The sequence below is a fragment of the Harpegnathos saltator genome, unplaced genomic scaffold (assembly GCF_003227715.2).
Source record: "Harpegnathos saltator strain DR-91 unplaced genomic scaffold, Hsal_v8.6 scaffold248, whole genome shotgun sequence".
Taxonomy (NCBI): Eukaryota; Metazoa; Arthropoda; class Insecta; order Hymenoptera; family Formicidae; genus Harpegnathos; species Harpegnathos saltator.
In genome coordinates this window covers 243,261-269,706 of record NW_020230037.1, presented here as the reverse complement: position 1 = coordinate 269,706, position 26,446 = coordinate 243,261, and the positions used below count along the sequence as shown (strand labels likewise).

Below are 26,446 nucleotides of genomic sequence, written 5' to 3'. Positions count from 1 at the left end.
CATATTTACCAATAAACAAAAAGCGAACGATAAAAAAGAACCAATATAAAATTCTGATATTTTTTTGGTTATCACTACTTATAGTCTCAGTTCAAAAAAATTCAAATTTTATTCTTAAAACATCTACAAAAAAAGTCGGGCGTTAAAGGGTTAATCCGAAGAGAAGAAAAGATAACTAGCGGCTGTGGCCCTGAGGCGCATCGGTTATCGTAGACCCCTTCTTGCGATATTCGCGGCTGCTTCGCGGCTCCGACAAATGCTTGAGGCTAATCCCACGTCGGCTTGCGGCATATCATTAATCCCTATTGTAACAGCGACGACGCGACCTCAAACTGGCCGCCGAGTGCACTCACTCGTGGTAGGGAATGAAAGATCAAGCACAACAGCAATCCCGAAAAACACGCGCAGATTAATATATAACGCACGCGATTGTTGTTTGCATTTAGTACCTTGCAAAGCGAGTTCTTGCCCCGTCACCTTGGCACATTCTCGCTTCTCGCGCGCCTTCGACTCCACTCCTGTTGACGTACTGTTCCGCCGCTCGGTGCCGATAGCCAGAGCCTAACGATCGCTAATTGCGACCGGTAATTGTAAATAGCGATGAGTAACAGATGCGGTGAAACGATAGCGACAGGAGAATGCGAAGAAATCTCTTTAGACGAGGAATTCCCTTTTGCTGGGAATTTTAAAGGAGTAGACAAGGTTCAGAAAAGTAAATGAACAAACCATATAGAAAGAGTTGTTTGTAAAAATGTAAAGATCGAGAATTTTTGGAGCAAAAATTAGAGGGGTTAAAAGTCTATCGAGAGAAAAAGGACGCACCTGACTGTGTGTGTGTGTGTGTGTGTGTCGATTGCGTTATTCGCGCCGCCGTGCGAAACTAATCGAGCGAAACTCGTTGGTCGAAAGTTCCTGGCACCATATCGCGTGCGACGTATGTGCAATTAGTTTTGTCTCGATTGCTTATCAGGCATGCTTAAAGTCGCTTATTCCGGCAGCGATCACGGCGAGGTTCGCGTTTTAAGGGGGGACTGACATGCGGAAGGCCGTTTTCAAGGCTATTTTTACGAATTTTCTTAACAGAAACGATAAGATCAATGGACTTGAAATTGTCACGCTGTATTCATTACTGTTCAAAGTATGAATAAATTTTATTGAACCACAAGAACCGATCCAATTTGTAATTATAGATAAGAATGCAGTCATCCATTTGCGAGCTCGATGTTTGCTGTCGACGTAATTCCGGGCCTCTCACTCCACTCTGAAACCAAAATGTGAGAAAGATTTTTAAAATATACCGTTGCCATTATAGCCTGTACCAAAATGAAGGCAATGAAGCCAAGTTTGGAAAAATAATGACTATACAAAAAAAATATATCGACACATGAAACTTTTTTCAAACTTGTAACTATGTTTAAAAAAATGAATAAAATAAAATATAACTGTGTTCGAGATAGGAGCGAAAACTACACGTCTATTGTTGTATTGTGCAAAAATACCAAGTTATTCGGTTCAGTAGTTTTTGCGTTCCAGATAAACACGTTTAAAGTTTTATGTATACTTTCCACATATACTGAGAAAAAATTGTATTAAAATTAAAGAAAATCTTTGTTCGAATACGACTGTGAATACATTTATTTAAATTAAGCAATTACTTTCTAAAATTCAAGAAAAAAGTTTACATTCAGAGAATCTCTATATTTCATTTTAGAAATTAGTCGCTTAATTCGAATAAATTTATTCACAGTTGTATTCAAACAAAGATTTATTTAATTTTAATACAATTTTTTCTCAGTGTAGATAGTAACACATTTATTTTATACTTTGAACACTAATGAATACATTCTTGTTCTTGAAAATTTCAGGTCCATTGATCCTGTTTCTGTTAAAAGAATTCGTAAAAATAGCCTTGAGAACGCGGCCTGCTCCGCATATAATCCCCCCCTTAATGACGCAACGCGTACGCAGTATACGCCTATAACATCCCAGATTCACTGTTTCATCCGCTGTTTCATCGAGAGGTCACGTTGATTCCATTGTGCGTTCTTGCAACTTGTTTGTCCAATGGTTTCCCCACAGGGTCGGTGAGTGTGGCCGGGCCGATATCGGATCTCCGCGATGAAATCGACGCGCGGAAGCCGGACGAGGTCGTGGGGGCTGAAGAAACGAGTGAGCACGCGGAAGAATATTAACGAAAAAAGTCGCGAACGCGATCACATCGCCGAAAGCCGCCGACGAAGCAGTGTCGACGAAGAAGGAAAGAAGCGCCTCGGGGTCGGTTCGATCGCAATCCTTTGATCCTCGCACCAATGTCCCGCTGATTAGCGCAGCGTTATGAATTTATGAGCCCGAGCTTGTACTCGAGATCATAACGAGCGACGTGAGTAAACACTCGAGCGACTAAATTCTTCCGAGTGCGAATGCGATATCTATCTACTGTTGTTCGTTGTATCTGGTTTTACGAGTTCTTTACGAGAATGCCTTTACGAGAGTGATCACGAACGAAGATCGTGAAAACTACTACTAGGTGTCCGCTTTCAATGAGTGATTCTAAACGCGCGGAGATACTCGAGTGTCGCGAGCAATGACGCGCGATTTCTACTCGACCGAAAGAGCAGTCGATCGATGAGACTGCGATTGTTTGTGCGGGCACATTGCGACATTGTCATCTTCCGTCGCTGATCTCATCTTCAATATCATCTTGAGTCTATCTTCGGACGCTTATAATTAGCTGCGTGTGATTCGAAGATCAACCTGAGACGATCTCAACACTTTGTTGACCGGTCAGGTGTTAATTCGTGGTTGCACCTGCACCCGCTTGTGCAAATTTTAAGGGAAAAGCTAAGACTAGGTGTAAATAGGTAGATAGGTTAAGGTGTGTCAACAAGGTGTTGGGCGTACCCTCGAAATTTCTCCGAGCGAGATTCAACGCGAAACGCGTGAGGGACGACTGCCGAGTCACTCGAGGCTGAATGACTTTTCACTCATGCGGAGTAAATTCTTCCCCCGAGAAAATGATCGAGTGAGACCACTCAAGGGACTCAAGAACGAGCCTGATGCGCGCCGCGCATGGAACAAACTCGCGTTGGTCGAGCGGAACCTTCAGACCGGAACCTCAGAGCCGGTTGTCACAACTTCTTGATAAGTTAACTGATTGTTAAATCGTCTGTTTGCCTTTGTTTCCCCTGCAATTCCCTCCAAGACAGACATGTGACTTAACCATCAGTTAACTTCAGATTTGGAGCAAGGAATTGAAACAACAACCGGCCCTGACCGACGAGGAATCTACTCTCTAAAGTCGAATTAAACGTCCATTTTGGCGACAGTGGGAGGACTACCACGCTTCCACGTGGCGGTCCTCCCACTGTCGCTTCGAATGAATCGTCATTCTCTCTCCGAGCGACACGTCGTCCCAAGAAACTTGCAGAGTAAGACCGAACTGTGCACGAATACCACAAAGCGCGCGCCAAGCGGCTCAAGACTCACACGCGACTGGAATCCCTCCAGGTCCGCCTGGCGGTCGGCAATCCGCCGTGCACGCGGCTTCGTCTGCGCATTCCGCTTCTTTATCTCCTGAGAGCGTACGCAAAGTATCTGTGCGCTTCACTCGCTCCTGCAGGACCTCGCGCGAGCATTCGCGAGGCGCAGCGCCGTCGCGCTTCTCCGCCCGAAGGGCGGTGTTTTCTGCGTTTTCACCTCTTTCCTTTCCCCCCTCTCTCTCTCTCTCTCTCTCCCCCGTGCTCTCTCTTCTCGCTCGTTATCAGACTCACCGGGATGACTTCACTTCCGCATGGGGCAGAACGCGCGTACCGCGTGCACGGTGCGTGCCGATTTCCCTGCGCTCGGTGACGACGACGTCGCTGGCACGCGGTCGCGGCGTGACGATAACGTCTTTTTTTCCTCTGAGACAACGCTTCCGCGATCGCGCCGCAGCTGCTCTCGCTGCCTTAAGACTCACGTCGGCGGCAACACACACGTGCACGGCTGATCCGTGAGAGAAGAATGCGCCGGGGGACGAGAGCGACGTAGCGGGGAGATCGCGACTCACGGCGCGGCGTTCACCTCGCCGTCGCCGTTCCGTCGGCGACGCGCGGCTCGTCAAAACCCGCGCAAAGTGCATCGCGCGTTTCAAAAGCGCGCTCGCGATCGGTATCTGTGGTCATGGTTACTCGCGCGTGCCACGATCTTTCTTCCGACGCTCGCTGTCGACGTGGCTCGTACGAAACGAAAGAACGAGGAAAGAGACGCCGCCGCGCCGCACCGCGCCGGCCGCGGCGGCGGTATCTGTCGAGCGGCCGCGTTAGACGGGGAATCGCGGGTGAAGTCGATATCTCGGGCGGCGTGCGGAGCAGGGGGATCCCCGTGTTTACATCGCACAAGCGGGTAGCGGCGGCTACGCGACGCGATCGCTGGCGGCTCGTCCCCGTCGTCGACGTCGACGACGTCGGAGGTAACGCGGCGGCTGTGGGGGCGGTCGGCCGGTCGTCGCGCGGGGGGGTTGGTCGAGAGGTCGCGGCCCCGTCATTGATACGGTTATAGGGAACGTACTTTGGACTAAATCGTCGCGCCGACTAAGAGGGATAAAGCGCGACGGCGTTGCGTCAGTGTCGTCTCGGCCACGCAACGCGACACAACACGCCGCCGCACCGCACCCGCACGACGTACCGCATCGCGCCGGGAAGGCGATCCAACGCAACAGACGTTCCTCTTCTGCTTTTCCTCTCTCGCGCTCTTTCTCGGTCTCGACCGGCCGGCGGGATAAAACGCGGGGGTACCATGGACCCCAGCCAAGAGCGGCAGTAAACGCGCCCGAGGGAGAACGCTGCGAGGAAAAGCGAGTCGCGCGCTCACCAGGTGATCGAAAGAGAGAGAGAGAGAGAGAGAGAGAGGGGGGGAGAAAGAGAGAGAGAGAGAGAACGAGAGAGAGAGCTGCATCTTTTGCTGATCGAGCTCTGTACGCGTCGCTTGCTCGCACGTGACAGCGGTGTGACGTGCCGCGTGCGCAAGGACGAGAGAGAGAGAGAGAGAGAGAGAGAGAAAAAGAGGCAACGTGCACAGTCTCACAAGACATTGGCCACCTTCTCATTCTCGCGCGCTCTCGCAAACTCACGGCGAACCACCGACACCCACCATGTCCACAGAACCGGGTAGCTTCACCTCCAACGGCAGCATGATCGTCGTGAGCAACAGGTTGCCGTTCGTGCTAAAGAGGAACGAGACGACCGGTCAGCTGGAGCGCAAAGCCAGGTTAGTGGGACTCCTTCCTCAATCTTCTCGCCCTCCGCCGAGGGCCCCGACGAGTCAAGATTGCCGGGGTGGTGCGCACCACCCCGGTCACCTTGACCTCACCGCGAGTACAGCCGCGGTCACACTTGCGAGCTGCAACAGTGGCTGATTCCCCCTCGCCGCTCTATTGTTCGCTTGTATTATTACGACACTCGCGTCGAGCGCACTGTTAAGCTTTCCTCGCTGGTCCGGCGCGATTTTCCCTCTCGATGTTTCCCACGGCGATCTCGCGCACATCATTTTCCCGATGCTGTCTTTCCCCCCTCCTCTTTCTTTCTCTTTTTGCACTTCTCTCGCGCCACTGGAACATGTAAAATGGCTGCTTCGATTCCGCAATTCGCTCTATTTGCGCGCTCGCTATCTCGTTTGTACATCGAAAGTCGCTTCAGTTTCAAGCCGAAGCAACACGACGTGACGCAAGTGACGGAACCCGCGGAGCACATTTTGCATAAACTTTCACATCGTCCGGTGCGCCGCGTCGGTGATAATATACGATAATATATGTATGTGCTTGTTCTCTCTTACGCTTATCCCGCGCCGCCAATCTCTCTTGCGCTCCTGGGCTTGCGATCGCGACGTCACGTCAGTCGTAACGCACATCGATCGCAACGCGCGAAACGGTCACTATGAGCGTTCTTGCCGCGAGTTTGCGACTCCGTCGTATTCGCCTCTTGTTCGCCCGCACTTTTTCTTCCCCTCTTTGCTTTTTTCTCTACTTTTGTATTTCGCTCGCATAATGCCGCTGTCAAGATAACGGCCGCGATGCGATTGTGTATCGGGCATGGAGTTACATCAAAGCGTGTTATCTCGCCCCGGCCGTGTTTTTTAATAATCAAAATGTCGCCGATGGAATGAAGAATCAACGTCACACGCAACATCGGTCTTACGATCGTCAAGCGACCGAGAAATCTCGCTCTCTCTCTCTCTCTCTCTCTCTCTCTCTCTCTCTCTTTTTCGTGTCGCTCGCGATAATCCGTCGAAGCATCCGTCCCTCGTTCTCGAATCCTTTCAGAGACGAAAAATGTCGGAGCTTTTCGCCGGGAAGTGCTCCAAGCGCGATTGTCTCAGCTTTGCCGCCAACGACTGTAGAATTGCTACAAGTTCCAAGAGAAGAGCTCTCGGACGACTTTGCCGATCTTAGCTACACAAATTTCGAGGTCACACTTGCTTTAATCGGAGCTGCTGATCGATGTCACGAGGGACCTCGTACTAGTTCGACGTCTTGATCCTCCGAGCCGAAGATTACGAGGCGTATGTGCGTTTCTGTAGAATTTCGCGCAGGCAAATTTGGTTAAGAGGGAGAGAGGGGAGCGGGACGCGTATGCGTCTCGTACGCACAGTGTACCGAGAGTAGCGATTACTTCGGAATAAGACAGGCGCGTCGTATCAGAAAGTAAATAACACGACACGCACATAGTTGACAACAACGGATTGCTGAAGTAATGATAGCGCGATAATTGCGAATAATAAAGTTCGCTCGAAACTCTCGCGCGTGTTTGAAGAATGATAAACCCGCCTGCGGCACTCCCGACGGCAAAAATAAGCGCGTTTGACAACGGCAACTTCGAGTGTTAGACGCGCGAAATATTGTCCGTCGAGCGCGATCATTTATCTCTCGCTCGGCTTTCGCGTCGATCGATATGTCGGGTCAAATTCATGAAGTCAAAGGTCGAGAGAATATCCGCGGCTCGATCAGGATGTCGCAAAATCCGCTCGAAAAGCCGGTCGCTGCGACTGAGGTAATTAAATGGGCTCGGAGCTTGGAGAGATGAAAACGCGCGCGTATCAGCCTGACATGGCGCGAGCGTCTCTGTCTCTCCCTCCCTCTTTCTCCCTCCATCTGCTTTTCTTTGTCTCTTTGGCGAAACAATTTATTTATGAACTTAATCTAATCGTGTGGAACACACACGACGATGACGCAACACGTTTCCCACACCGAAAAAAAATATTCTATTTGTTAAGTGATTTTTCACATAGTCTCATATTTTAAGCGAAGCCTTTTTTACAGAGGAAGGATTCCTCTTTCGATAAAGCGATTAAAGTACGAAGCATTCATCTAAAATTTATTAGATATTATTCCAACTGTTTTCCTCTTATTTCAAAAGGATTCCCTCTTAACTATGTTTCCCTTTCTTTTAACTATGTTTCATATAATTATGATTATGATGAACATCTTTATAGCAAAGAAGTCTAGAACAAAACTGATTGGAAATTTGTTTGTTATGATGATCTTGTTTCATTCGTGCCTACTTATTGTAGTACTGAAACCAGAAGTACATCTATATATATATATATATTACTTTTCGCTATATACATTATAATAATTTTTTCAAATTAATTAGTATAACCAGTGAGAATAAAGTAAGTACAGTAAGAATAAATAATAATCCTCCTAAGAGAAGATTAAATAACTTATCTATAAGATAAGAGGAAATTTATATTAAAATCAATAAGATTTGCATCATACATATAACATATAATTCTTCTAACTTTAAGAATAATGTGTTTATAATATTTTAACTCGTAATCTTAGAGGAATCCTCTTGAGGCCGTATATAAAAGTAAAATCCTCTCAAATTTAGAGATGATTCCGCTTATTCTGAAATTACTTTCTTCTGGGTGTTATTTCCCGCCTGGAGCACATCTCGCCGACTCCTCCTGGAGCTCTCGCTCGTGAAGGTCAAAGCGAAGGCTACGCCCAAGGTCGCTAAATCAAGCAAATCCGCGCGTGCAATATCGTTCGGAGAAAGTCGACCGAGGTTTCGCGACGACCTCGATCGGTCCCATCATCTATCATCCGATGAGCGATCGGATGTTACATGAAGAAAGAGACGCGACAGTGTTTGCCAAAGTTCCCAAACACGATGTAAGTGTGCAATTCCGCGTATTCGGCTGCAATTTTGCACGCAATCGCGCACAAACTCCCTATGCTAGCTACAACTTCAGCGCGATGCGCTCGCAGCTCGATCATTTCCAAGGTGGAAGAACGAGCCGCACGCGTGTCGAATCTTGCTTTGCGGCCGACTTTATTCCTCTCGCGACGTTGTTCCGCGACTGGCGTCCCTTAAGCCCCCCGTCTACATAACTCGCAAGCCGCAAAATGCAGGTCGCAGACGCACAAGATACGCAAAACGCACTCGCAGTTCGCAAATCACGTCGCGGAGCGAGTGTCCACATTGAACGCGAAAGTGGTACGCAGCATATAGAAGGTTATATCTGTGTCTATGATGGATCAACATGATCTGTGTCTTGTATATTTGGTTTTGACATTAAATGCAGCAGCAATAAATTTATGTCAACTTGCGACAAAAGAAAGACGAAGATGGTGGGTTAGACCTATAAATCGAACTCGCCAAAAACACTTCCTTATTTTTTGCATATAAGCCATCATTGTGATACATTAATGTAATTAATTGATGTATTCTTTCAGTTGTCCAATAAATATTTTCGCCCATAATTTCAATATAACACGCGAATTTATACAAAAAACAAACCACAAAATAAGTCCGGCTTGTTTCTCTGACAATTCGGTCGATGACTATAATCTCACATTCTCCGAAATATATTAGCTGTGATCGGTTAACGCAATCAAGACGCAACCGCAGGAACAACCGCAGAAAGTTAAGGCCATCACACGTAGAAACATTTTAACCGTAACCGTAAGGTTGTAAGAAAACTGACCAATCACAGTCGATCCTTTCTCTTGTGACATTATAATAATCGACTGTGATTGGTCAGTTTTCTTACAACCTTACGGTTACGGTTAAAATTTTCCTACGTGTGATGGCCCTTAAAGTTGAACCAACTCGTGACGCGAAGCGCGAGTGCGACTGCGTATGCCTTGCGTGCGCTGATACGTCATATTGCGCCTGCATGTGCGACCTGCGTTCTGCGTTCTGCGAGTTATGTAGACGGGGCTTAAAACACGCGCTTGCGATCGTCGCGAAACATCCGTGAAATATATTGTTCATGCGCGGAAAAATAGCCGGATAACGAGACCGTGTTTTGCCACGTTCACGTGCGGCGCGCGCGTCACGTACGTCATGCGACAGACGCAAATACCAAGGGATTTTTCGACAAGCCGCAATAACGAGCGTGCATAATCAGCAGCGGGTCGTAATTAGGCACGTGTCTACCGCGTGTCCGTCGCTTGCGACGTTCGCGTGCGGCCCTCCTCTGCCGAGGAGCCGCCCACGCGGTCGTACCTTGAATCTCCGAGAGCCGGCGAAATTGCGCGAGATTATGGAAAAACACTGGGCCGGAATTGCTCCTGCCCTGCTTCCACCTCTTTTCCTCGCGTGTGTGCTCTTGTAATCCGCGCCGAGTGAAGCGCCGAAAGACGCGCGTGCCGGCGCGGCGATTCGGTGACGCGCGCCGGCCACTTGTCGCGGTGCGTACACGCGCGAATCGCGGCATTTTTACGCGAGCATGAACCTCCGCCGGCCAATAAGTGCCGGCTCATCGGGAGTGACGAATTGACGAGCCCGGTCCGACCGTCTTCTCTTGGATCTCGACGATCCTGCGAGACGGAGAGTGCGCGAGTGCGCGAGCCGCGTGTAAATCGGCCAGCCTCGGCCGCGGCTGAAAATCGCCATGTCGTATTTACAAACAGCCTCGTTTGCCACGTACAGCCGTCGCGATTACTTGCAAAATAGAGAACACCGACAGTGATAAGGAGCAGAGCGACACGCGCCCGCGTCACATCGTGCGTATCGTGACCGTTCGTCCTTCTTCAACCCGCGCGAGAGAGAGAGAGAGAAAGGGAGAACCCGCCGCGACTCGGGATGGAAGCGAGGAGGACACCTCCAAGCCGGAACTTCGATAAAGGTGCTCGAAATTAGCCGAAACTAGCCGGTTCTTCGGTCGTTTTCGCATTGTGTACGCTCCCCGAATTTCTTCGATTGAGATTCCACTCGAGAAGCAAGTGAGGACCGGGAGGGGTTGGCTGTGACCTTTCGCTCATATCTCCTACGAGTTCTTCGCAACATCCAAACAAAAGTAATTTCAAAACAAGCGCGGAATCGCCCGAATTTTAGAGGATCTTGTTCTCATATATAGCCTCAAGAGGATTCCTCTGAGATTAAGAGCAAAATATTATAAACACATTATTCTTAAAATTAGAGGGATTATTGTGTTCTATGTATTTATTGATTTTATTGATCTTAATATAAATTCCCTCTTATACACAGATTATTTAATCTTTTTTTAAGAGGATTATTATTTATTCTTACTGTACTTTACTCTTATCGGTTATATATACCAGTTAATTTGAAAAAATTATAATGTGTAGCGAAAAATAATATGTATATATATATATATATATATATAGATGTACTTCTGACTCCAGTTTTACAATAAGTAAGCACGAATGAAACAAGATCATCATAACAAATAAATTTCCAATCAGTTTTGTTATAGACTTCTTAGCTATAAAGATATTCATCATAACTATAATTGTATGAAACATAGTTAAAAGAAAGAATATATTATTCAACTTCTTGCAGTAGATTACAAACTTTGACCAAATATGGGTAAATTACGTATCTTCGTTATATGTCACAGCAACACACATACCTTCATTAAAAAGCGCTTTTAAAAAATATTCCTTTTCATATAAGAGAAAAATTAATTGATGTAAGAGGGAATCCTGTTGAAACAAGAGGAAAACAGTTAGAACAGTATCTAAAAAATTTTAAATGAGTGGTTTATTTTAATCGCTTCATCGAAAGAGGAATCTTTTTCCTGTAAAAAGCTTCGCTTAGAATATGAAACTATGTGAAAAATCACTTAACAAATAGAATATTTTTTTCGGTGAAGGAAACGTGTTGCGTCGTATGTGTTCCACACGATTAGATTAAGTTCATAAATAAATTGTTTCGACAAAGAGACAAAGAAAAGCAGATGGAGGGAGAAAGAGGAAGGGAGAGACAGAGACAGCTCGAGACGCGCATCGTCTTACATCCTCTCGTGTATTTTATTATATCAGAATATAATCGCAACATTTTTCAAAAAAACCAGCGAACTTTGGCCCTTTGTACGTAGATAACAATGCCTGACCGCAATGCCTCGCCGAAGCTCGCTTTACATCGACGATGATTCACCGAGTCCTGCAATTAGCGGGATGTTACAAAAACGCACGCTTTCTTTCGACCGCGGGTTCTTCGGCAGTCGGAGGTTTCCTTGCCGGACAAAAGCGAGCGACGATAATCGCATTAGCGTTGCGTAAACGTCGAGAGCGCGCGGCTTGATAAATCGGAAAAAACGGTATCACGCGCGATTTCACGACGGGACAAAAGGAACGGCCGTAATCCGCGGCCGAGAGTTCACGACGCTCTGTCACGCGTTCGCGCGCGCCTGCTTTTGAAAAATCTCCCGCTGGCCGATCACGGCCGACCATGCACCAGGTTAGACGGGACGAGACGATAATGCGTTAATGACGCATTATATAAACGAGCTCTTCGCCATTATACTCAATGCCGCGCTCGCGCGCAGAGAAACGCGCCTGCTAAATGTACGATCAATTAATCACGATTCCAGCGAAATCCTCGAAATGCTCGCTTCGATTGACACGTCGCGCGATGGCTCGGCCAGCCGCGGCGATGCCGAACGAAGTGAAGGCGACACTCGACACTCGCTACACTGATAGAAAAGTATAGTTGAATTAACTACAATCTCACTATATTTTGTAGTTCATTTTGGCGTCAACCGTATTTTTATAGTTCGTGGAACCTGCAAAATATAGTAGAATAAACACAAATATATAGTCAATGATTGTCTGAAATAATTGTTTAGTTACTTTTATCACATATATGGTAATTTCTCATTCACAAATATAGTGAGTGATTTAATATTCATATAGTTACATCTGTCATCATTTAGCAAATATTCTGGTAATATTGACTATTAAAAAGAGTTACTTTACCTACTATTTTATATCTGTATCCATACAATAATTTTAGCTTAACTTACTTACTATAATTCTTAGTAAAAATATTATATGGTTGGTTATACTATGCCTGTATCGTAATTATTACCGATATTATGGCAATAATTACTTACTATAAATATGATATTTCGGACTAAAATTCAGTTACTATATCATTATAGTTCCAAATCACATATACTTTTCTCTCAGTGTACGTTTAATTTTTTAAACGTTCTGTCAAGTGTGTTTCACGCACGGCAAATTCGCGGCGCTCGACATGTGTCAATCGCGCCTTGAAATATTCATTGCGCTCGCGCACGGATAATCGCACGTGCGCGTGCGGCGGCCGCGGCGCGGGAACTTTTCGCATTCCAGATTACGGGCACGTTTGCTGAATACTTGGGCGAGTTCCTTGGCGCGCGCGAGCACTCGCGACCTCAAGCCGTTTTCGCCGCACCGTCGGCACCGACGTCTCCTGCTGTTGCGCAGTTCCCTCGCGCTCTCGCGGCGCGTTCAAGCATCTGCGTTGGAAATAAAATTGCTTTGAAAGTGGCAGTCTCGCCACGCACGAGCAGCGCCGTGTTGACACTCGTTGCATATACATTATTGCGACTCGCGGCGCGCGCTTACGACGGCGACTTTGGACCGTCTCTTGTATGTTAATTGTCTCCGTTATCTGTCTGTCTGTCTGTCTGTCTGTCTGTCCTTTCCTGTTGCACTTTGACGGGAAACGCGCATTGTTGGATCCGATAGAAATCTATCGGACGAGACATTTATCGCGGCTTACCTGTGCCGGTCGGCTTGCCGATTTCTGCTGCTCAATTGCGCGCATTCGCGGTTAGTCTCGTCGATTGACGAGCGTATTGACACGTAGCTCGGATGCTATCGCTCGACAATCGTCGATCCGTTCATCGCTCTATTAATACGGGCGATCCGATTGAGACAACGGACGTAATTAGAACTCTGCGCTCGTAGTCTCTCTCTCTCTCTTTCTCTCTCTCTCTGCGAGCCGCGGTTGAACGTCGCTGTCAGCTGATCGACGCTATTACGACCGCCCGGGCGTTTTGTAACGTGCAATTGCGCACGAGGCGGTCTAGTTTTTGCAAAATGGAGGCTATATCTACACCGGTAATTAGATATTTTCCATCCGGATCTCTCTCCCTCCCTCTCTCTCCCCCCCTCTCTCTCTCTCTCTCTCTCCCCCTCTCTCTCTCTCTCTCTCTCCCCCCCCTCTCTCTCTCTCTTTCTTACATTGCTGAAATCTTGAAGAGACAAACGTAGGAGCGCCGCGGTCTTCCCGTCGCCGACTCAGCAGCGATAGAGCTCTGCGCTCAACTCAGTGGTTGAAAGAGTTAACCGTTTCACTGTTAGCGGGAAATATACTTCTCACCTTTTCTTGATTCAGTTTTGCGTTGTAAATCACATAATTTTGAAGAACTAATCGGGGACTTGAGTATTCCAGAGAACTGAATAGTTGTTCAACATACTCCAATAGGTTTTTATACCCAATTATTCATTTGTGATTATTTATAACAAATCAGAGTTGAAAAAAAATGCTTTTTTTAGGAAAAAATCGATTCCTCGGAGAGTATTGTATGTAGAGGTCTGAAATTTTCACCAAATATTTTTCTGATGTTGTACAAAAACATATATTTTTTCAATATTTTTTTGCAGGTTAAATTTTCTTTTATAAATAAATATTTCTACAAAAGCGGCCGAAATTTGATATTTTTGCACTTTTTAGCTTTATTTCCTTAGTTTTTTCATTCTGTATCTCCATCTTACCCATACTATCAATATTATTTTACTCAATATATATCATCGATAATAATCGGAATTCTTATCAATTTCGTATATTATGGTCGCCATATTGAATCCGCCATTTCGAATTTTGCAAGTCTGACTTCAGACTCGGTCAATAATCAGCGACCCGAAAAACCCGTACACCATCAAGAATAATTGGAATTTTCATTAATTTTGTACATCATGATCGCCATATCGAGTCCGCCATTTTGAATTTCGCAAATCTGACTTAGATTCGTAATTGGCGACCCGAAAAAACGTAGGACTACCAAATATTTTAGTAATTTTCTCAAGGGAAGTTAATTCAACAGTGAAAGGGTTAAAAGGAAAAAGTCGAAAGGAAACAGGAAGCTAGAATCGTCTCTGCATACTCGTATTAATCCACTCTCGACCGATCCGCCCGTCGTTCACGCTCTCTCACGCAAGTCTTTCTCCCTGCTGCAGCGCCGGCGGCCTGGTCACCGCGGTAGCGCCGGTCGTCATCAACGGAAATGGAGTCTGGGTCGGATGGCCGGGCATGCACATGGACAACCCGAACGACCCGATCCCCGAGTCCGATCCCAACGATCGCACGCCCACGGCCGGTCTGCTGTCCCGAAAGGTAAGGAGCTCCGCGCAGACGAATATTTCGCGCCGTGCCGTCTCCGTCCGCTCGCCGGCCACGTCGGTTGCGTAATTCGTTTTGCGCAACAATCCACGCGCGCGCGCGCGCACACACACACATACACCCATGCTGCAGAAAAAAATGCAAAAGAAGCGCGAAGTGGCCACTCGGGTCTCCCACCCGGCGGAAATTTTGCGAAACACGTGTTCAGTCGTTAGGAAAGTCAAGCGCGCTTCGTTATCGTCGCGCGCGTCACAGAGTGACACCGTCGTCGCTGGTTTTACCCGCGTCGCGAAATTCACCGCCGCAACCAGTCGATCGTCACGTGCGTTCGATGACGGACGTGGTGCAGGTACATTGTCCGCCCAAAAAAAGTATTCTATTCGTAGAGTGATTTTTCCCATAGTCTTATATTTTAAGCCTCATAGTCTCATATTCGAAGCCTTTTTCCAAGTCTCATAGTCTCATATTCGAAGCCTTTTTACAGAAAAAGGATTCCTCCTTCGATAAAGCGATTCGAATAAACCATTCATCTAAAATGTATTAGACATTATTCTAACCGTTCTTTCTTCTTATTTCAAGAGGATTTCCTCTTATATCGATTAATTTTTCTCTTGTAAGAAGAGGAATATGTTGACTTGAATATCGGCTTCTTTTTGTTCAGTCATGCTCTATCTCCAGGCATGAGCGAAAAAATAATCATATGCTCGTGGGTCAGAATATTTGGAACGCTTTTTAAAAAAGATATGTGCGTTGCTGTGACATATAACGAAGATAATTTACCCATATTTGGTCAAAGTTTGTAATCTATTGCAAGAAGTTGAACAATATATTCTTTCTTTTAACTACGTTTCATACAATTGATTATGATGAATCTTAGTAGTTATGAAGTCTAACAAACAAAACTGATTGGAAATTTATTTGTTATGATGATCTTGTTTCATCCGTGCCTACTTATTGTAGAACTAGAGTGCAGAAGTACATTTATATATATATATATATATGTATGTGTGTATATTATTTCTCGCTATACATTATAATAATTTTTTCAAATTAATCAGTATAACCAGTAAAAATAAAGTACAGTAAGAATAAATAATAATTCTCTTAAGAAAAGATTATCTGTATATAAGAGGAAATTTATATTAAAATCAATAAGACTTGCACTATATATGTGACATATAAGCCCTCTAACTTTAAGAATAATGTGTTTATAATATTTTCTTCTTAATCTTAGAGGAATCCTCTTGCGATCATATGTAAGAATAAAATCCTCTAAAATTTGGGTGATTCCGCTTGTTCTGAAATTATTTTTTTTTTTTGAGTGTTAGAGTTAGTCGAATTTGGCATTCCCGTCGCCCTCTTGAATATTGCCCTCTTTCCCACGTGCGAGTGCAGGACACTCTCCATGATGAATTTTTCAACCTGTCAATCGTTTGTCTACGTTAGCGGATGTGTATTAATTATAAATCGATAGACACTCGTCACATGCCGGATTGCTATCTTTTGAGGCTGACGTTATGAAAACTCTTTGGGTTCTTGAGCAATGTTGCATTTAAATCTACTGTGTGTTTATGTATACGTATATTGTTCCTTTCTTCTTTTGTACCATCATTTTCGTCCTGTTTGTTTTTAGATATGTAAATTTCGACTTCTGCTTTTCCACCTTATTTGTCATCTTTCAGTTTTCCCTCAGGCAATGCGATTGAACGTAAATTATGTGTCAAGTTGTGTCACTCAAGAAATTTTTCTTGTCAAATAAGTAAATAAACAAATTAGCGACCTCGATGCGATTGTCATTTTTTAAGGGTGGCGTTGTAGAGAATCTTTGGACTCTTGAGCGGTGTTGCATTTAAATCTACTGTGTGTTTTAAGCATATATTGTTTTTTATCTTTCTTCATTTTCAATGTTCCTCCCACATTTATCATTCTTTAGTTTTCCCTCAGGCAATGTGACGAAGCGTAATTATGTGTCAAGTTGCATTAAAGAGTTTTTTTTTCGTTAATTATTATGAAATAAATAAATAAATTATATAAATATTTTATATACTTATATAAATATAATATAAATATACATAAATATTTTATATAATTATATAAATAAATAGCAGCCTTTTTGTCTCGATGTGATTGATTTGTTCGACTCAAGTTCCGTCGAATTCCTCATCCTTCTCCCGCCGGACCTGCATTTTCCGATCCGGACATATTTGTTGCGCGCTTCTGATCCTGATAAACGGATTCCTCCGGTTGCGTTACTTGATTTTAATCAACACTTCTGATTCAAGTCACTGGAACTCAAATATGTAGGATCCAAATATAACACGTTTATCACGATTGAAGAACTCGCATGGATTTTTCCATCTAGTTTTCCGCCCATACGAGACGACGGGGCGAAAATTTTCCACAGCTCAGGTGGCCACGCTCGAAATCGTATATCTTATCGCCACCTAGTGCGCGTGATATGTCAACCTTGGCATTGACAACGCGCTCATATCTTGTAATCGCACAGCAAGAGTAGTTACGGTTCCCCTTCTCGGCCAACTTGTAATATTCCATACCGTCGAGCGACTCGAAAACACCACCGTTTGCCTTTCGCGCCGGTAACCGCTCTCGATAACGGTTTCAGTGTCTCTTTTTCTACGATATCTATGTGGCAAGCGAGAACGACGCTACCTACCATTCAATCGACGGCAGCGCGTTGCCCCGAAAGTTTCGAAATTCGGAAAGTGAAAGGTTTCCCGACAAATCGTCATCTCGAAATTTAGGTGCCAAGACAACAGATTTGTCGAAAAAACTATGATAACAATTTTTCGACGTATTGTTTCGTTGTACTGATTTTGGTATCGCGACTTTTCGAGACGGCAGCATGCTTCCGACATTTCGAGGAAAATTTGCATCTTGGCAAATTGTTTCAATATTTAGACGTCGGGATTGCGACTTTTCGAGAAATTGCCCCATTTTTCGAATTTCGATACTTCTTTTCCAGAATGGATCTCCTTGTTTTCTCGTCGTTCTTTCTCGGGATGTAATAGCCTGTGATTTGTGAATGCAGGTCGCGAGGATCAAAATTACGAAGCGAAGTGGGAAACAATCTTGTGAATCGCGAGAGAAAATTAGCAAGATTTTAGTGAAACGGAGAATTGGCGGAGATTTAATAGAGAATTTTGCTCCCCCTGGCGACATTAAATATCGCACGATTCTGTCGTTGGATTGCGACAAAATTATATTTAGATTTAGAAGGCAAGCGACAACTCAAACGTTCAGGCACGCTGATTGGCGTTTTTATCGTGCCAGACAAATGGCGCGGGTTCAGTCTTTCGACATGCTCAAGCATCCGGAAAGCAATAACAATAACGTAACATCATGTATTATGTGCATACATTTTGTGCCTGGTCACGCGGCGATCCGCGCTGATCTTCGGATTCCTATAAATTCTTCACCTTTGAGCTTGAACTTGGATAAACATGTGTTTACGTATTTCGTATGCTGCGCTGCGTCGACGTTGTTGACGGCGTTCGGCGCTCGTGTTCGTCATCGTGCATTCGGCACTCGCGCGGTCTCTCGAGCACAGCTAAAAATCTGCAGCTTTTCGTCGCACGCTTCGAAATTGAAAAAACCTCGCGGCGGTTTCAATCGCAGCTCCGACTCTATCACGACGCGATAAGCGAAAGTTTTCAACGGTCGGGCATAATTTATTACATAAATATGTTACATCATTGGTGAGATACAGATTTTTTCTCAAGAGGAAGAAATGACGTTGGAAAGAAGAAAGAGAGAGAGAGAGAGAGAGAGAGGGAGGGAGAGGGAGGGAGAAAGAAAAGGAGAAAAGCGCGCGGCGAACGAAAATTGTCCGACGTTGACCCGATCGATCGCCCGATCGATCGGACGTTAGTCATTCCTGGATCGTTCCTGGATCGCGTGACGCCGTGTTTCGCGCGAATGGGTCCAAAGTGGCGATCCGGTGTCACGGATATATTCGTGTCGCGGGGTCGATCGCGCTCAGGGTTATCGTCGCGTGACGCGCGCGGACTTGTTACGTCCGCCCTGCTCGTACATAATCGCCGTCAGTTTTCCAACAATCGCCGATACCGCTCGCCGATACCGAGACTCGTTGTGCCACCCACGCGATTGCTCGCGATAGAAATCGCCGGTAATTAACATAACACTTATGGCCGATAGCCGCGCGCGATCGCTAATCGACGCGCGACGGTGATTAGAGTCCGTTCACAGGCTGCGTGGCGGCGGCGGCTGCGATGATAATGATCATCGTTATCGTGGAAATTTTCAGGCAGCGCGCTGCGATGTCGCCTCGTCAGACGCTGTTTATCGTTCACCGTGAAGAAGACGACGTTTCGTGAAAACAAATCCACTAATTTATCTTCCTTCCTTGTTAGTCCTCATATTTCTCTGGATTCTTTTTACCTTTTTCTCCCTCCCTCCTTTTTCAAGAATCATTTTTAGCCTCGGATATGTAAATAATAATATAATAATATAAATATTAATTTAATTTAATTATTATTTAATTATTTATATAATCATATGAATAAATAATATGTGGATATAAATAAATAATATGATGAAGTATCTCAGTATGTCGAAAAATTTGTTTCACGACTTACTCTCTCTCTCTCTGCATCTGCTTCTTTTGTTTCTACTCCTGAAGAGGAGAGACGAGTTCCTTTGGCGCAAAAAATTTGCTTCTCCGGCCGTGAAACTGTCGTCGCGTCAGCAGCGTCTCACTCGCCTCTGCACGCTCCTTCCCACTTGGCCGCCCTATTTTTGCGTCTATCTCGATCGGAACGTTCAATAATATGTTTGCATAATGCGGCGCGCATATAGAAAACAAAGAAGGAAAAAACGGAGAAACAAGGGGGAGAAGTCGACTATCGTGTCACATGCTCTCTCGAGTCGCGGCGCACCACGCGGGGCGCGCGATAAGAAGCAATTAAAATGTTTTCTCGTCGCGAGCTATTTCCCAAATGAACTGCTGGACGAAATAGCGGAGCTATTCAGATTCCATTGCACGGCGAAATCAAAATCCCGCAGGCGCGCGCGTCGCGCTCTCTCTCTCTCTCTCTCGTTCGCTTACCGTCAGGGATCGCGGTCGCCGTTTTCGGCTCGTCCTCGCGGACTCTGCGAGTTTTGCGTTATTCTGCGTTAATTGCAATGCTGCCGATTCACCGAGAACACGGCCGGACAATGGCGATCGATCGCGATTTCCAAGCGCTACTTCACCGGACCTCTGTCGATCGCGTATCGCACGCGTTCGTCGTAATAGGAAACGTCGATTGGCATTCACGCGCGCGGTTGGGACTCGGTGTCGATTCTCGGCAAATGCAAAATATTCTTGCCTCTTGCTTCGTCTCGACTTGCGAGTCGAGGGACTTTGACCCAAGAAGCAAGAATATTTTACATTTGCACGCGCCGATGCGAGCCTCGAATTTCTCGTATTCCTCGGAGTTCCGTGTGTTTATTCTCTGCATTTTGACGCAGCGAAATCTCACACTCGAGACGATTCACAGTCGAAGCGGCCGCGAAAATACTGACTGATTCTCCGAATCACGAGAATGTGTACTCGAGCTCATTCGAGCTCAAAGCGGATTCTTCGTTCACACGAGTGGGCCGCTTCAACCGATCGGAATGAGTCTGCTCGCGTGATAATGGAGCGCGTTGTAGCGAGTTTTCTCAATTCCTGGAATGCAAATCTTCACTCGAGAGCGGAGGGATTCGCGATGGACACGCGTGAATGAACAATCACTCAATCTCCGCGGCGACTCGGTTTGTCGTTCCAGTCTCTTTCGAGTCTTCTAGAAGCTTCGAGCGCGCAACGTCACCGGGACGTCCGACCAGTCCGACCTGGCCGATCGAGTCGTCGGAGCTGTTACAGCATTGCAACGAAATCGATTTGCGCCTTTTTGCAGCTCGATAATCAGCGAGAGTAAAGGCGGCGCGCGAGATAATTCCGACCTCGCCCGAGGCTCGTTAAATTAAAATCGATCGAGGTTATCGCCTGTTTCCATCCGATCCCGCCCGATTAATGAAACTTTCGGTAAAAATTGATACGCTTTATCGCGCCGCGATTGAGCAAGCTCCGACGTCGACGTCGAAGCCGTCGGCTCACCGCGCTCGCTGACGGCGATGAAAATCCTCGTCCCGCCCGCGCCGGGCGCGCCGCGGCGTGCGCGAGCGAGGAAAAAGGGGCTCCCGCTTTCCCTGACCTCTCTTAATTAATGTACCCACAAATAGCGATATCCGTGAAAGAAACAAGCGATCGCCGCGAACGGTTGTGTCTATCGTAGAAACATTAAACGTCTTATCGTACGCCGGCGATTACTCGCTTGCGTCAGGCATGTGATCTCTCTCTCTCTCTCTCTCTCTCTCTCTCACAGCCTGTTTTCACACTCGGATCGGAAATAAAGGAGACAGTGTCGCGGGCAAAATAAGCAACTTGCGGGGGGATAACACGATTGCGACGGCAGCGATACTTTAACGAGCAGCACGAGGGGTGTCTCTCGTTCCACGAACCCCCCGGCCGACCACGACGATGATACGTCGTTATCGCGGACGCACGAAAGCCGACTTTCATTATATACACATGCACTTCCGATCCGCGCCGGTATTTACCGGTATTTATCCTTGTCCCATTTCTTATTATCTCTACCTGATTTTCTCGCCGGACGCGCTCCGTTCGATCTTGCGCCTAAGATCGTCTCTCAAGTTGGTTTTCAGACGATTCATCTTCTAGTTCTAGTTCACCGAGCCAGCTAGCCAGTGAAACGATCTGTGCTGCGTCTGAGGATGATCTTAAATGTACAAAATCTGAAATATCGGCTCACGCTGACGTGCGAACATTTCAAGAGAAACGATGGATAATTATGAAGGACTCGCTCTTGTAGTATTCCTTTTTCAGTGATTGATCGATTCGACTTGGCCGAGTCTTGAAGAGACTCGGGAATATTCCAAATTTATCAGAATTATTTAGAATTATTCAGGATTATTATAAACACGCAAAAAAAGTAATTTTAGAACAAGCGGAATCATCTAAATTTTAGAGGATTTTATTTTTATATATGGCTTTAAGAGGATTCCTCTAAAATTAAGAGGAAAATATTATATAAACGCATTATTCTTAAAGTTAGAGAAATTACGTGTTATATATATGGTGCAAATCTTATTGATTCTAATATAAATTTCCTCTTATACACAGATTATTTAATCTTTTTTTAAAAGGGTTATTCTTACTTTATCTTACTTTATACTGGTTAATTTGAAAAAATTATTATAATGTATAGCGAAAAGTAATATATATATTATATATATATATATATATATAGATGTACTTCTGGCTCCAGTCCTACAATAAGTAGGAACGAATAAAATAAAATCATCATAACAAATAAATTTCCAATCAGTTTTGTTTGTTAGATCTCATAGCTACTAAAATTCATCATAATCAATTGTATGAAACGTAGTTAAAAGAAAGAATATATTATCCAACTTCTTGTAGTAGATTATAAACTGTATTTGACTAAATATAAATAAATTATCTTCGTTATATGTTACAGCAACACACATATCTTTTTCAAAAAGTGTTCCAAATATTCTGACCCTGATGAGCATATTGGTTATTTTTTCGCTCATGTCTGGAGATAGAGCATGACTGAACAAAAGAAACCGATTTATTCAAGTCAACATATTTCTTTTCATATAAGAGGAAAATTATATAATTATAAAATTGATATAAGAAGAAAGCCTCTGGAAATAAGAGGAAAACAGTTAGAATAATATCTAGAAAATCTTAGACGGGATCACTTTAATCGTTTTATCGAAAGAGGAATCCTTTTTCTGTAAGAGGCTTCGCTTAGAATATGAGACTGTGGGAAAAATCACTCTACAAATAGAATAGTTTTTTTGGGTGAACAAGTCTTTCCTTGAGGGAAGAGGAATCGCAGGAAAGTTTTTTTCATTTCAAGCGTCTGAGCTTACGCACAATATAGCAATACGCACAAATGTAGCAACCGGCACACCTTGCCAAAACACTCCGCGGTAGCCTCCGGCGTTGTCCGGCGCGCGATCACTTGCCTCCTACAGCCTGAATTAATTCCCGAAATAGCGGCAAGGATACGCGGCGACGCGTCATATCGCGAGCGCGCCGAAAGAAACGCCGACTTTTCAACGCACCCACCATGAACTAAGGAATAAGGGGACGGAGCATAAGCTATAGCGGGGTAGCACGTTCGCGGCGGGGGGGGGTCGCCATTTTCGTTTCTCTTATTGCGGTCCACTTAACGCTTCAATACATTTGTAGCATCAAGTAGACCGCTAAGTAGACAGCTTCAAAATAAAGTTTAAATCGGTATTTACAGTCGGATCGTATATTTTAATATAATCACCTTAAGTTCATTTTTAGACGCTGTATGGATAGTTTTATTAGCTAGCAAGTATCTGAGGATAAATTTCAGACGATCTTAAATATAAAACTTACATAAAACTATCGCTCATAAAATTATAAAAAATCACATTACATATTGCTTTACATTCAACAATTTTATTTAGTACGCTTTAATAAATAAATGTACAGTAAATGACAATATAATGAATCTTTAAACATTTACATTTCTTAAAATATTTTAGAATTTCTAATTTGTAATTATTTAAATATTTATATATCTAATATTTTTATATAGCAATTATATAGCAAATTATATAGCAAAATATAAAAATAAAATATAAATATTTATATAAATATTTATATTTTATTTTTATATTTTGCTATAAGATATTAATTTTCATAATTTATATACACCTAACCTCTTAGTCACAACATTTCATAGACACGTGTCTATGTGTGAACTGGTAGAAACCAATATGGCGGAAAGAAATTCCCTCCGCATGCCTGAGTTTACACCCCTCTCGCCGAAATAATGCTTTTATGCTCCGTTCCTCTATTCCTTAGTCCATGGCACGCACGCACGCAGCCTCTCATCCCTCTTTTTTTCCAGGTGGTGGCGGTGCACGTCGACCCCGGCATCTTCGATTCATACTACAACGGATGCTGCAACGGGACCTTCTGGCCTCTCTTCCACTCGATGCCAGACCGGGCGACCTTCACCGCCGAACATTGGCGCGCGTATTCCGCGGTCAATGAACAGTTCGCGGAGAAAACGGTCAGTGTTTATATGCCTGTCACATCGTGATTGATCGCGACCTTGTGATCTGTGAAACACGTTCTTGTCGCGGCAAAACGCTCTAATCGGATCCTCTCCCGGTTCCCGGCCGCGCGGTTTCTCTCATCGGCTTGACGCACTCCTAATTATACTAATTGCCGATGTAATTACCCCGCAAAAAGATCCCCTTTGCAGACACATGGGTATCGATTAAACAAGAAGCTTTGATACGGAGTTCTCGACTCGTTTCTTTTCGATGTAAGACAAGATCCAGCGAATTGGATCAGTCATCTTCGTGAGCGAGATATCGCGTATTTCGCAAGCCCGCAAGTCGAGCGATTGTTCGTCGTTTTGGCTTTCCCAACCGCGAATCTGTGTGGGTGCAGGTCGGCGCGTTGGAGCAGATCCACAAGGAACAGGTGAACCAGTCGAACGGCACGCCGCTCGTGTGGGTTCACGATTATCATCTGATGCTGGCCGCCAATTGGATCAGGCAGGCGGCCGATGAGAAGAACCTCCGGCTGAAGTTGGGCTTCTTCCTGCACATACCTTTCCCACCGTGGGATATCTTCCGGCTCTTCCCATGGGCCGACGAGATCCTGCAGGGCATGCTCGGTGAGTTGCGGAGGCACTCCGGGTGTGAACTTTCTCAGGGCAGTTCGTTGCGAATCAGATCCTAACGTAACTCCTGTAACGTCTAGGATGCGACATGGTGGGTTTTCATATTCAGGATTATTGTCTGAACTTCGTCGACTGCTGCCAGAGGAGCCTCGGCTGCAGGGTGGACCGGAAGAATCTGCTGGTCGAGCACGGCGGTAGGACGGTGCGTGTGCGACCGTTGCCGATCGGCATTCCGTTCGACCGGTTCGTCTCGCTGGCGGAGACCGCCAACAAGGTGATGCAGTCGAATCAGAAGATCGTCCTCGGCGTCGATCGACTCGACTACACGAAGGGCCTCGTCCACAGGCTGAAGGCCTTCGAGATGCTGCTGGAGAAACATCCCCAACATCGCGAACAGGTAATTCTTGCTTTATTTTACCAACGGGAGGTACCCTTCTTCTTCTTCTTCTTCTTCTTCGAGAACGGGAAAGAGAATGTGAACAGTTGAGATAAATTGCCATTCACCTGCCGCGTCTTTGGTGACTCAAACTCAACTCGAGCACTGGGATAATGATTGCTGGAAATGAGGGTAGCATGCAACGCGTTGAGAAATAAGTAACATCTCATCCAACGGTATATACATGGTAGTTTGCGAAAGAGAGTAGGAGAAATGGCAGAACCGGGTGAACAGAAACGATAACTGAGACGTTAGCTCAATGACGGTCTTAAATAGCCGGCTGAGTAACATCCGCTCAACGTCCGTCCCACAGGTGACCATGTTGCAAATCGCGGTGCCGTCGCGCACCGACGTCCGCGAGTACCAGGACCTGAAGCTCGAGATGGACCAGCTGATCGGCTGTATAAACGGTCGTTTCACAACGCCCAACTGGTCGCCGATCCGCTACATCTACGGCTGCGTGAGCCAGGACGAGCTGGCGGCGTTCTACCGGGACGCCGCCGTCGCCCTCGTCACGCCGCTCAGGGACGGCATGAATTTAGTCGCCAAGGAGTTCGTCGCTTGTCAAATCAACAAGCCGCCGGGCGTGCTGATAGTATCGCCGTTCGCCGGGGCCGGCGAGATGATGCACGAGGCTTTGATTTGCAATCCTTATGAGATCGACGAGGCCGCGGAAGTGATTCATAGGTACGCGGCTAGTTTTGCTATTGCGAGTTGATTTCGCTCGCGCGGCGGAGGTCGCGATGAGCGGGTCTGGTCGAGAAGCCGCTCCACCGGCATGCTGGCATGTCGGGTGACCTTGGTCCCTCCATGTCCGCGTCTGTAGCGACTTCAGCGATTTTAGCGCTTTCGCATTCCCAATAGAGCCCTCACTATGCCAGAGGACGAGCGCACGTTGCGAATGAACCATTTACGCCGACGTGAGAGAATCTACGACGTCAACTACTGGATGAAGTCGTTCCTGCAAGTGATGGGGTCGCTCGAGGAGCACGACTCCGTAGGCGCTACCACGATGCAGCCCGTGACTATGGACGACTTCGACGACTACTTGAGCAAGTAGGTGTCAGATGTGTTAAAAGATGTGCATGACTGGGCCCGACCAGCGCATGCGCTTTGAACGGAAGAGATACTTGAATGGAACAATGTATAGCACACATGATTATATATCTAAGGAGAATACTTTAATCGCATATATATATATATAAGATCAAGATTCAAAAGCAATTGTACCTCGTGCTAGTCCGGCGGTTCTCAAACTGCGCTCGCAGAGTAATCGATATAATCACGTGATTTCAAAAAGTGCGAAAATGAAGATGAAGATGAGACAAGTGCGATATGTGTCAGTGTTAACGCGTGAACCGGCGAAAAACTCGGGCGTCGCGCGAAGAAGTTTGGGAGCCACTGTATTAGTCGACACTTTAGACTCGTCTTAAGGTAGTATTAAGTACACAAAGACACACACTTGACGCTACGCTTCTGACACTTTTAAGCTGAGCATGAGTTTGGGTACGTCGCAGCGTGGCGACATAATACGACATGACTGCCGGAATGTGCTTCTTTCATGACGCCGATTGCGAGAGCAATTTGCTACACGTGGGATATTG

General features: G+C 45.6%; 1 protein-coding gene across 2 annotated transcripts in view; it reads left to right on the top strand.

Moving 5' to 3' along the window:
- Positions 1 to 26,446, top strand: part of Tps1 (Trehalose-6-phosphate synthase 1) — a 35,283-nt gene that overhangs the window by 4,298 nt on the left and 4,539 nt on the right. The window contains exons 2-8 of one of the 2 annotated variants that reach the window (XM_025298906.1): positions 5,142 to 5,247; positions 14,459 to 14,615; positions 23,621 to 23,785; positions 24,172 to 24,400; positions 24,487 to 24,803; positions 25,156 to 25,529; positions 25,707 to 25,898. In XM_025298906.1, coding sequence (XP_025154691.1) covers positions 5,171 to 5,247; positions 14,459 to 14,615; positions 23,621 to 23,785; positions 24,172 to 24,400; positions 24,487 to 24,803; positions 25,156 to 25,529; positions 25,707 to 25,898 — 1,511 coding nt within the window. In that variant the 5' untranslated portion in view covers positions 5,142 to 5,170. Of the gene's footprint in view, positions 1 to 4,567; positions 5,248 to 14,458; positions 14,616 to 23,620; positions 23,786 to 24,171; positions 24,401 to 24,486; positions 24,804 to 25,155; positions 25,530 to 25,706; positions 25,899 to 26,446 lie in introns of those variants that run through there. The other variant, XM_011140877.3, reaches the window with a different exon arrangement.